This window comes from Vicugna pacos, chromosome X (assembly GCF_048564905.1).
Source record: "Vicugna pacos chromosome X, VicPac4, whole genome shotgun sequence".
Classification (NCBI taxonomy): domain Eukaryota; kingdom Metazoa; phylum Chordata; class Mammalia; order Artiodactyla; family Camelidae; genus Vicugna; species Vicugna pacos.
The window spans coordinates 52,099,118-52,112,534 of NC_133023.1; the positions used below are offsets into that span (position 1 = coordinate 52,099,118).

The window sequence follows — 13,417 nt, forward strand, 5'->3', positions numbered from 1 at the left end:
AGGAAGGAAAGAAGGAAGGAAGAAAAGAAGGAAGGAAGGAAGGACGGATGGAAGGAAGGAAGGAAGGAACTAGACCACTACCTCACAACATACAAAAATGTATATATCAACTAAAAATGAGTTAAAGACTTGAATGTAGGGCTTGAAACTATAACCTTCCTAGAAGAAGGGTTTGACATTGATCTTAGCAATATTTTTTCTGGATACTCTCATCAGGCAAGGGAAACAAAAGCACAAATAAGGAAATAGGACTCTATCGATAAAGCTGAAAAGCTTCTGCATAGCAAAGGAAACCTCCAACAAAATGAAAACATAACCTACCAAATGGGAGAAGACATTTGCAAATCATATAGTTTATAAGGAATTAATATCCAAAATATTTAAATAACTCATATGACACCAACAAATAGAGCCAAACAACCTAATTTAAAAATGGGGAAAGGAGCTGCGTGGATATTTTCAAAGAAGACATACAAACGGCCAAAAGGCACATTAAGCAGTATTCAACATCATTAATTATTAGGGAAATACAAATCAAAATCACAGTGAGATATCACATCATGCCCATTGGAATGGCTATTATCCAAAGTGCAAGAAATAACAAGTGTTGAAGAGGATGTGAAGAAAAGGGAACCCTCATACACTGTTGGTGGGAATGTTAATTGGTACATCCACTATTGAAAACAGTATGAAGATTCCTCAAAAAACTAAAAATAGAACTACCATATGATCCAACCATTCTACTTCTGGGTGTTTATACAAAGAACATGAAAACGCTAATTCATAAAGATATATGCACCCCTATGTTCATCACAGCTTTATTAACATAGCCAAGATATGGAAACAACCTAAGTGCCAATCAATGGATGAATGGATAAAGATGTAATATATACATAAAGAAATACTACTCAGTCATAAAAAGATGAAATCTTCCCATTTGCAACATGGATTAACCTTTAGAATATTATGCTAAGTGAAATAAATCAGATGGAGAAAAACAAATATCTATGATTTCACTTATGTGGAAAAAACATACAAAAAAACTCAAATGAACGAAAAACCAGTATAAATGAACAAACTAAACCAAACCAAAACAAACATGTAGATACAGAGAACAAAAGAGTGGTTATCAGAGGGGAAGGAGGGGCAAAATGTGTAAAGGAGGACATAGAAACTAAACTTTTGATGGTGAGCATGCCATAGTATATATAGAAATAAAAATATGTTGTACACATGAAACTTACTTAATTTTATAAACCAGTTACCTTGATAAAAAATAAATAAAATAATAATATATGGCAACAGTAGCAATAATTATATTAATAAATAATATCATTATTACTATTTTATTCTACAAATAATAAGTGCCTACTATGTAAAAGTCAGGCATTGTTCTAAGTCATTGGGATACAGAAATAAATTTAACTGGCCCCAAATCCTTCCCATCATGAAGCTTACATTCTAGTGATCATTGTGAATGGTTTTTATGTTCTTGCCCACCATTCCAATATTAGTGGTAGTAAACTGGAACAGATTTCTCTTTTTTGTCATTATTTTCAGATATTAAAATTTTATTTATGTAAACACAAGCAAGTATACTATAAAAACTGTTAAAAATAAGAAAAAATTTAAGGTACCTGATTACAAAAAATACATATATGTAAAATTCAATATTTTTTCCTTTGCACAAACAATGGCCAACTTGAAATTACAATGAATGAGAGAGCATACTAATACTTTTAAAGGTTAAAAATTTAGCAATATGTTTAACAAGAAACATACAGGATATATAAAAGGTTTGAAACTTCCAAAGGGAATGAAAAATTTCAAGTCAAATTGCAATTCACATTTTCAGATATATCTGAAATACATACACAAAACAGTATATAAAATATAAAACTGAAAAATTTCAAAAGAGATAGCCACATATACACACACACGTAAGCATCTCCATAAAGCAGACATGAAAAAAATCTAATGCAATGCCAGGATGAAGGTTCAGGCCTGCTGAGCTTTGAGTCCAGAAGCAAACAGAGACAGGTAGGAATTCATTTTCTCCAACATACTAAGGACAAAGTGTGGAATAGATTTCTACTTAAATATCTACAACTTCAGATAGGTCTCAAGGTACAAAGTAGTTCTGGTCATTTCTCTTTCCGATGGGGTTCTGAAGCACTTACCCTCCTTGTGGTGAGCCAGGGGCCGAGGAGCTGGTCTCTTTACATGGAAAGAGGGGGCCTTGGTGGGCCCAGGGCTTGGCATAGGTCCATTGGTGGCCTTTGGTATGGCTTTGGTCCCTCCATCCTGCAGCCTAGACACCAACTTCCCCACATCCACCTCGAGGCAGGACTCCACCTTGCCATCTGAAACAAGCCTGCTTGGGGATTTCCTCCCAGGATCGGCTTCTCCACTTTTCTGAATAGGCATTTTGGGGTATTGTGGTGGCTTAGGGGGTTCTATACTGCTGATGATAGTACCATTGGGTGTTCTATGTTGGACTTCATCTAGGAAAAGTTGGTGCAAAGAGGGAAGATTAATGATAACCTTTATCACCTTTTCACTTTTATACATGCATGCATAATATTGAAAAATTACACACATTTTCAAAGGTGCTTTTATCATGGAACAAATCAATAATATCCCACAAAATCAGTCTCTAGCTACCCCAGTCCATGTGGAGTCACAGGTCTCTTCAAATAGGGAATTCAGTTCAAGATCTGAGTATTATTTTCATGACTACAGTTCAGCAAAACCACAATATGCCAAGATGCTTTATTTACAGGGATATGTTAAATAAAAAACAACTTAAGAGCCCCCAGTCAGTTGTATACTCTATTACTTTTAAATAAAGACATCAATTAATCCTTAACTATTTCTATTTGTCTCAAAAGTAATTTGTAAAGAGCTTTCAAATTTCAAGTTAATACGCTTTAACAGAATTTAACTTCTTTCTTCATACTCAAAAAGATATCCTCAACTAGCCACGTTATGGTCCTCCCCTAGCTTTTGTGGTTTACAGCTTCTTGTGATAATAACATGTGCTTTTCAGTTGTGCTGTGTCTTAATTAAAGCTTTGAGACTCTAGTGAGAGCCAGAGATATTCTCCTTAGAAAAAGTAACTTACACAAATACATGCAAAATTTTGAAAACTAATCTAAAGAGATTCATGGAGCTCCCTGAAATTGTTGACAAACCCCTGATTGAGAATTCCTGCTATAAGAAAATTGTCACCTCCTTTGGTAATAGAAAACCCAGATCAGAGTGTAGTGATTAAGAAGAGAGGTTCTGGACAGCCAAATGAGACCTGAGAGACATGTCAACCAATTGTAATACATGGATCTTATTTGGATACTGATTAAAAAATAGTAATAAAAATGGGAGAATCTGAACACTGATGAGACGGTTAGTGATACTAAGAAATTACGATTTTGACATAATCTGAAAAGAAAAAATATACACAAATGTATATGTATAACTGAATCACTTTGCTGTACACTGTAAATCAACTACACTTCAAAAATTTTTTTTACAAAATCTAGTACAAAGAGAGAAAAAAAGAAATTACTATTTTGTTATCTTTTCTTTTAGGTATGATGATGGTATTGAGATTTTGGTTTGAAAAAAGAGTCCTTATCTTTTATAAATACATACTCAACATTTATGGATGGAATGACATGATGTCTGAGTTGGGCAAATGGATAGGGGTATGGATGAAACAAGATTGGGCATGTGGTGGTAAATGTTGAAGCTGGGTAAAAGGTACAAGGGGAGTATGTCATATTGTTTTTTAAACTTCTGCTTATGTTTGAAACTCCACAATACACACAGGCCAGCTTCAGAAACTGCAGAGAACTGGGGGTAAATCCTATCAGACAAGGAGGCTTCACAAATAGGCAAGCAGCCAACTAGGGGCCTCTTTTCTGTGTGAGTGCGTGATGGGGAGGAGTTTTGAGAGGTTGCACATTAGTCCAGCAGGAGAAATAGATCAATTATTATAATACAAGTAGAATAATGCAAATAAGTGCTATGAGGAGGACAGTGCCAATTTTCTCAGGTGTTGCTTGGGAAAATCTTGTAAAAGAGATATTTGACCTAGGACTTAAAGGATTGCAGTAGATGGAGAAAAAGGGGGGGAGGGAACTTCAAAGAGTGAGCAACTTGAAGGAGTGAAAAGTCATGGTTTGTCTAAGAAAATTAAAAAAAAAAGAAAAAGTTTATTGTGGCTTCAGCACAGGAACCAATTTTAGATGAAAAGTGTGGGTAGCTTGAAATGAGTTTGTTAAGGTGGGTTGGGGCTGTATCATGAAGGCCATGAATGCCATGTTCAGGAATATTATCTTTATCATTGGGCTGCCGAGGATCATGACTTTTTTTGGCAGGGAAGTGACATTATCATATATATTTTTAGAATGTCTCTTTAGATTCATTATGAAAAGTAGACTGGAACAGAGAGACCGGAGGATAGCAGACCCGATGGAGATTGCTGATGAGAAGGATCTAAACTGCAGCAGCAGTAGCAAAGAGAGACAGATTCAAGAGATGTCAAGGGAGTGGAATGGACAGAGCTTCGATATGGGGGTGTGAAGTCCACGATGATGATGAAATAAGTCACTATAATATTACATACAAGGGGAATAAAGAGTTTGGGGGTAAGAAATGAAATGCTATTGGTAAAAAATAAAAACACTGGTAAGCAGAGGGATTGGTACCCTCTCAGAACACTGTTCAAACAGGTTATAGGAAGTACAATATTATAGTAGATAAATGGGGTCTGGAATAAGATGGATGCAAATTGCTGCTCTGACATTTAGCAGCTGTGTGAATTGGGCCAACTACTCAGTCTCTCTAAGCCTCTAGTGCCTTCACTATGAGAAGTGATGAGGATAAAATGAATATAGATTCACACCCATTTAGGATGGCTAGAATTAGAAAGATATGGAAACAACCTAAGTGGCCATCAGTGGGTGAATATATATTTACATTTAAATATATATATATATTTATATTTATACTTATATTTATATTTATATTTATATATATTTCAGACTTAGAAAGATATCCTACCATTCATTTGCTGTAATGTAGGTAAACCTGGATGACATTATGTTAAGTAAACTAAGCCAGACACAGAACGAAAAATGATCTGCATGATATCATTTATATGTGGAAACTAAAAATGTTGAATACATTGAAGCAGAGAGTAGAACAGGGGCAAGGAGGTGGAGAAAATGGGGAGATGTTGGGCAAAGGTTACACAGCTTCAGTTATGTAGGATGAATAAGTCTAGAAATCTAATATATAGCATGATGACTACAGTTAACAATACTGTACTGAGTACTAGAAATTTGATAAGAGAGTAGATTTTAAGTGCACTCATCCAAAAAAAATTAAGACATGTTAATTAACTTGACTGTAGTAACCATTTTAGTAACCATTTCACTATGTATATGTGCATCAAATCATCACTTTGTATACTTTAAATATATGCAGTTTTTACTAAAACAAAACAAAAACCCAGTGCTGGTGAAAATGTAGAGAAATTGTAACTGTCATCCATTACTGGTGGGAAAGTAAAATGGTGCAGCTGCTGTAGAAAATAGTCTCGAAATGTTTCCTCAAATATTGAACATACAGTGACTGTATGACCCAGAAATTCCACTCTTAGGTATATACCCAAGATCATTAAAAACATCCATTCACACAAAAATCTGTGCACAAATGTTCATAGCAGCATTATAACCAAAAAGTGGAAATAATCTGTGTCCATCAACTGACGAATGATAAACAAAATGTGATATATCCATATAATGCAATGTTATTCCTCCAGAAAATGGAATGAAGTATTGATACATTGTACATCATGGATGAAGCTTGGAATCATTATGCTAAGAGGCTAGCCACATAAAGACCATATATTGTATGATTCCATTTCTATGAAATTTCCAGAATAGGCAAATCCACAGAGACAGAAAGTAAATTAGTGATTGCCAGGGATTGGGGGGAGAGGAGTATTGGGAGGTACAAGGTTCTTTTTGGGGTGATGAAGATGTTCTGAAATTAGATGGTTGCACAAGCTTGTGAATGTACTAAAAACCACCAGTCAACACTTAAAAAGGGTGAATTTTATGTCATATGAATTATATCTCAGTAAAAGAAATTTAAAAGTCTAGAGTGGGTTATCCCATTGGTGATCTTCTGGCATAAAGACCTCATCACACAGAGGGGCAAACTGAGACCCAGAGATGACTAGCCCAAGTCATTCAGCAAGTTAGTGGCCAAGATGAAATTATATTCTAGGCCTACTAACACTCAATTCATTCATTTACCATAGACATTTATTGAGAACTTATGATATGCTAGGTACTATGCTGGTACTAGGGATACAGAGTGAAAAATTTCTGCTGGCATAGAGATTACATTTTCTAGTATGTATTTGGGGAGATTGTGAATAGACAAATAAATGAGTTTATACAATTAAAATGAGATTAGGGAACAACAGAGGAGGCATTCAATGTTCCCTTCCACTTTCTACTAAATGTCAGCACACCTCCTCTATGAAGGAGGTAAGGAGGTGATCCCTTAAGCTGGGTGATCCTTTTCTCTTCATTATTCCCTATACACTCATTCATTTAGTCTACAAGTATTTACTGAACACATGCAATATATAGGAATTATTCTGGAGGCTGGTGATAAAGTGGATCTTACATTCTAATGGATAAGATATAATAAGCATGTGAACACATAGTAGCAAGTGACATGAATCCAATGAAGCAGTGTAAAATGATAGAAATTAATTGGAGGAAGGGAAAGAACTATTTAAATAGGGTACTCAGAGACAGTCTCTATGAAGAGATGGCATTTAGCAGAGATCTGAATGAAGGAGAGAGGCTTGCAAAGTTCTGGAGGAAGAATGTTTAGAGCCAAGAGAACAGCAAATGTAAAGGCCCTTAGGTAAGTTTGACATGTATAAGGAACAGCAAAAGAGCAGAGAGAACAAAGTGGATAGAGAGACAGTAAAGCTCAGAAATGAGATCAGAAAGGTAACTAAGGATCATATAATGCAGAATAAAATGTGGATTTTCTTCTAAAAATGCATAGAAGTCATTGGAAATTTGGAGCAGAGGAAATGATATGTAGAATCTAAAAAAAAAAGACAAACTTATTTACAAAACAGAAACAGACTCAGAGACATAGATAACAAACTTACAGTTACCAGAGGAGGAAAGGGGTGGGAAGGGATAAATTGGGAGTTTGAGATTTGCAGATACTAAGTACTATATATAAAACAGACAAACAACAAATCCTACTGTATAGCACAGGGAACTCTATTTAATATCTTGTAGTAACTTATGAAATGAATATGAAAATGAATATATGTTCCTATATGACTGAAGTATTGTGCTGTACACTGGAAACTGACACAACATTGTAAACTTACTACACTTCAATAAAATATATATTAAAAAATAAAGTAAAATATAACAGCTATCATCATTAAGTTTTAAACAATGAAAAAATGTATTTTTCTTACATTTGTTTCATTTTATTCCATGAATAAAATACTATTTCAGAATATTCAATCAATCAATCAATCAATCAATCAAATTAAAGAATGTACATCTTACTGGCTGCTGTGGAGAATGAACAATAGTCAGGCAAGAAGAAAAGCAAGGATAATAGTTCGGAAGCTACTGTAGCCACCCCTGTAAAAGATGACGGTGGCTTGACCATGAAAGTAGCAGTAGGAATTAGTAGGTTTAGCATATAATGTGCATGTACAGCAGATGGATTAGATGTGAGGTAAAAGGGAAAGAGAGTAATCAAGGATGATCCCAAAGATCTTGACGTTAGCAACTGGGTGACTGCTACTGCCAGTTACCTAGATGGAGGAGATCAAAGTAAGAGCAGATTGAGGAATAAGGAATTAAAAGCTGTGTTTTGCACATTTTAAATTGGAGATATCCATAAGTCATCCAAAGAGCCTTTGAGCAGGGAGTTTGAGATAGGAACAGAGGGGAGATAATTCCTAGATTTATAAATTTGGAAATAATCCTCAGATTCAAAAGATATTTAAAGCTGTGAGATTGAATGAGATCACTCAGGAAACAAATATAGACAGGGAAGTTGACTAGGGGGAAAAATCCCTGGGGCTTCTAACATGTCAAAGTTGAGAAGAGAAGGAAAATCAGCAGAGGAGACTGAGATAGAATGTCTAGTGAGGTACAAGGAGAGTTCAATGTCCTGAAAACCAAGTGAATGAAGTGTTTCAAGTAGGAGGAGTTAGACATGATCAACTCTTTCCTATGAGCTGCCTGCCATTCGACACCCAACCAGCATGCTTAGTCATCAAGCTTATCCATGTCTTTTCAAACAAGGCAGCTGTGAATGAGTGCAAAGGGTGTACTTTCCATTCTGGTTTAACTTGTTATATACCAAATGAGGGAAATAAAGATGGATTCAGAAAAATAAAGGAGGAGGAGTTAGTAAACTGTGAAATGCTGCTCACAGCTGAGTATGAGAATAGTGGAGTGGCCACACTGGGATTGTTGGTAATCTCGACAAAAAAAATGTCTCAATAAGAGTAGTAGGGAGAAAAGCCCATTTAGAATGGGTACAGTATCTATACTAAGCAATTATTCTACTGAATGTCATCTATCTATCTATCTATCTATCTATCTATCTATCTATCTATCTAATCTCCATTAAACCTATTAACTCCTTGAGGTGGCGGACTGTGTCTTAATTCTACTTAGCACCATACCTCAATCTATGTGAGTTGATTTTTCTCCCCAGCTTTTTGGGATATAATGGACAAATAAAAACTTGTGTATAGTTAAGGTATACAATGTGATGTTTTGATATATTAATACATTGTGAAATGATTACCACAATCAATCTAATTAACATATCCATCACGTCACATAGTTAACCGTTTTTTTGGGTGTGATAAGAACATTTAAGATCTACTATTTTCAAAAACTTCAAGTATACAATATAGTATTATTAACTATAGTCACAATGCTGTATCTTATAATTCCAGAACTTATTCATCCTGCATAACTGAACCTTTGTACCCTTTGATCAACATCTCCCCATTTTCCCCTCCTTCAAATGCCTGGCAACCACCATTCTACTCTGCTTCTGTGAGTTTGATATTTTTAGATTTCATATCTAAGTGAGATCATGCAGTATTTGTTTTTCTGTCCTTGGCTAATTTCAGTTAGCATAAGGTACTCTAGGTTCATCCATGTTGTCACAAATTATAGCATTTCCTTCTTTTTTACCTAAGGCCAAGTAATATTCATGTGTGTGTGTATCTATCACATTTTCTTTTTTTAACATTTTTATTGATTTATAATCATTTTACAATGTTGTGTCAAATTCCAGTGTAGGGCACAATTTTTCAGTTATACATGAACATATATATAATTCACTGTCACATTTTTTTCTCTGTGAGCTACCATAAGATCTTGTATATATTTCCCTGTGGTATACAGTATAATCTTGATTATCTATTCTACAATTTTGAAATCCCAGTCTATCCCTTCCCACCCCTGCCCCATTGGCAACCACAAGTTTGTATTCTATGTCTATGAGTCTGTTTCTGTTTTGTATTTATGTTCATTTGTCTTTTTTCATTTCTTTTCTTTTCTTTTAAGATTCCACATATAAGCGATCTCATATGGTATTTTCCTTTCTCTTTCTGGCTTACTTCATTTAGAATGACATTATCCAGGAGCATCCATGTTGCTGCAAGTGGCGTTATGTTGTTGGTTTTTATGGCTGAGTAGTATTCCATTGTATAAATATACCACTTCTTCTTTATCCAGTCACCTGTTGATGGACATTTAGGCTGTCTCCATGTCTTGGCTATTGTAAATAGTCCTGCTATGAACATTGGGGTGCAGGTATCATCCTGAAGTCAGGTTCCTTCTGGATATATGCCCAGGAGCAGGATTCCTGGGTCATATGGTAAGTCTATTCCTAGTCTTTGGAGGAATCTCCATACTGTTTTCCACAGTGGCTGCACCAAACTGCATTCCCACCAGCAGTGTAGGAGGGTTCCCCTTTCTCCACAGCCTCTCCAGCATTTGTCATTTGTGGATTTTTGAATGATGGCCATTCTGACTGGTGTGAGGTGATACCTCCACATTTTCTTTATCTAATCATCTGTTGATGAACACTTCAGTATTTCCATATCTGGCTACTGTAAATAATGCTGTAATGTATATGAGAGTACAGGTATCTCTTCGGGGTAATAATTTTATTTCCTTTGGATATATACCTAGATGTAGAACTATTGTATAATGTGGTAGTTTACTTTACTTATTTTTTATTGACATAGCTGGTAACTTTCATTCTGTGGATAGGTAAAAAGAAGTAACTAGACCATAAAATATGAAGAACCATTAATAAGTGGTATGAGTGAAACAAACTAGGGGCAGAGGTAAATAACTATGGAGAGCCATGTTGGAGGTGGTCAAGGAAGGTTACTTGGAGGAGGTGGCATTTATCTGAGACCTGAATCATGAGAACGACCCATCCATGTAAAGGTGGAGAGGCGAGCTTCTAGCAAAGGGGAAAGCAGATGCAAAGGCCTGGATTATGAGGACAAGCTTGAGATCCTGAAAGAAGCTGATATATCTGGTGGGTAGGGATGATGCATGTAACAGAAGTTCATTCCTGTATGTTGCTGAGTAGTATTCTGTTGTATGCATATGCCACAATTTGTTTGTTCACTTATCAGCTGATGAACATTCAGATTGTTTATAGTTTTTGGATGATATGAAATAAAGCTGCTATAAATATTCAAATATAAGTCTTTATGAAGCCATGTTTTCATTTCTCCTGAGTACATACTGAAGAGTGGAGTTGATGGGTTATGTGGCAGCAATTGCCTGAATGCTTTTTGGTTTTGTTCATGTGTATGGGCTATGCTTTCTTGTTGCTTTACATATCTTGTAATTTTTACTGAAAACTAGACATTTTAAGGAAAATAATATGGCAACTCTGGAACTCAGATTCTCTCTCCTCCCCAGAGTTTGTCGTTGTTGCTGTTTGCTTTAGTTATTGTTGTTAGTTTGTTTACTGAATTTTCTGACCTATTTCTGTAAAATCTGCATTCTTTGTTGACTGTTGCCACTAAAGACAATGCTTAGTTAGCTTTGTGATCAGCTAATAATTAGACAGAGGTTGCCTCAAAACATCAAGAACCAATATGACTCCCAGTCTTTGCAAAGGGGCTCTGTATGAATGTCTGAGCATGCCTTGAACACTCAGCCAGGCAGCTGACAGCTTTATATGATAGTTTATTTTTAATTTTTTGAGAAACCTACATACTGTTTTCCATAATGATTGTACTAATTTACATTATCATCAACAGTATACAAGGGTTCTCTTTTCTCCACATCCTTGTTAACCCTTGTCTTTTGTCTTTTTTTGGTAATAGCCATCCTAATAGGCGTAAGGTGATATTTCACTAGTTTTGATTTGCGTTTCCCTGATGATCAGTGATGTTGAGCACCTTTCCATATACCTGTTGGCCATATATATATATATATATATATCTTGTTGTGAGAAATGTCTGTTTAGGTCATTTGATCTTTTAAAAATTGGGTTATTTCTTTTCTTATTATTGATCTGTATGAGTTCCTTATGTATTTTGGATATTATCAGATATATGATTTGCAAATATCTTCTCCTATTCTGTAGGTTGTTTCTTTACTCACCCGATTGTTTCCTTTGCTGTGCAGAAGTTGTTTAGTATGATGCAATCATGTTTGTCTATTTTGTTTTTGTTGGTTGTATTTTTGGGGTTAAATCCAAAAATCACTGCCCATACAAATGACAAGTAGCTTATTCCCCATATTTCCTTCTAGTAGTTTTAGAGCTATAGGTCTTACATTTAAGTCTTCAATCCATTGTGAGTTGATCTTTGTATATAGTGTTAAATAAGGGTCTAATTTCTTCTGCATATGGATATCTGTTTTTCCCAATAAAATGTATTGAAAAGATTATTCTTTCCCCATTGTGTATTCTTGGCACCTTTGTGAAAGATCAATTGACCATCAATATGTGTATTTTTTTCTGGGCTCATTATTCTGTTTCATTGGTCTATATGTCTATTTTTATGCCATTACTATACTGTTTTGGTTACCACAGCCTTGTAGTATATTTTAAATCAGAAATTGTGATGCCTTCAATTTTGCTGATTGCTTTGCCCATTGGGGGGTCTCTTGTGGTTCCCTATGAATTTTAAAATTGCTTTTTCTATTTCTATGAAAAAATGTCATTGGAATTTTGATAGAGACTGTATTGAATCTGTAGGTAGCTATGGGCAGTATGGACATTTTAACAATATTAGTTTGTCCAAACACGAACGCAGAATCCCATTTATTTGTGTTTTCTTCATTATGTTTCCTCAGTGTCTTCTAGGTTTCAGTGCACAAGTCTTTAACTCCTTGGCTAAAGTTATTCCTAAGTTTTTTTATGCTATTGTGAATGGAATGGTTTTCTTAATTTCTTTTCTGGATATTTCATTGTTAGTATATAGAAAAACAATTGTATTTTGTATTTTACTTTTATACCTTATACTTTACTGAATTCACTTATTAGTTCTAATAGTCTCTCGGTGGAATCTTTAGGGTTTTCTATGTATAAAATCACATCATCCATCCACAGAGACAATTTTACTTCTTTCATTTTGCTTTAGATGTTGTTTATTTCTTTTTCTTGGCTAATTGCTCTGGTTAGGACTACAAGCACTACACTGAATAGACGTGAAGAAAATGAACATCTTTGTTCCTGATCTTAAAGGAAAAGTTTTCAGTTTTCCACCTGTGAGTATGATGTAAGCTGTGGGTTTGCATATGTGGCCTTTATTATGTTGAGTTTTATTCCTCCTATACCCATTTTGTTGAAAGTTTTTACCATGATAGAATATTGAATTTTGTCAAATTTTTTGGGGGATCCATTGAAATGATCATATGATTTTTATTCTTCATTCTGTTAATGCAGTATGTCACATGTGCTTGAAAAAATGTGTATTCACCTGCTGTTGGATGCAATGTTATGTATATGTCTATTGATCTATACTGTTGCTCAAGTCAGCTTTATCCTTACTGATTTCTGTCTGGATATCTATGCATTGTTGAAAGTGAGGTATTAAGAGGGGGAAGGTAGAGCTCAAATGGTAGAGAGCATGCTTAGCATGCATGAGGCCCTGGGTTCAATCCCCAGTACTTCCTCTAAGAGTAAATAAATAAATAAACTGAATTACTTCCCCCCAACCCCACCAAAAAAAGAGTGAGGTATTGAAATCCTCTACTATTATTTTATTGCTGTCTATTTCTCCCTTTATTTCTGTTAATATTTGTTTTACATACTTAAGAGTTCTGATATTTGGTTCATATATATT

At 35.0% G+C, this 13,417-nt stretch overlaps 1 protein-coding gene across 3 annotated transcripts in view; it reads right to left on the bottom strand.

Moving 5' to 3' along the window:
- The window catches only part of OPHN1 (oligophrenin 1), a 564,560-nt gene that overhangs the window by 22,265 nt on the left and 528,878 nt on the right, over positions 1-13,417 (bottom strand). For all 3 annotated transcript variants that reach the window (XM_072956529.1, XM_006215235.4, XM_015248679.3), the window contains exon 21: positions 2,181-2,504. In XM_072956529.1, coding sequence (XP_072812630.1) covers positions 2,181-2,504 — 324 coding nt within the window. The remainder of the gene's footprint in view (positions 1-2,180; positions 2,505-13,417) is intronic.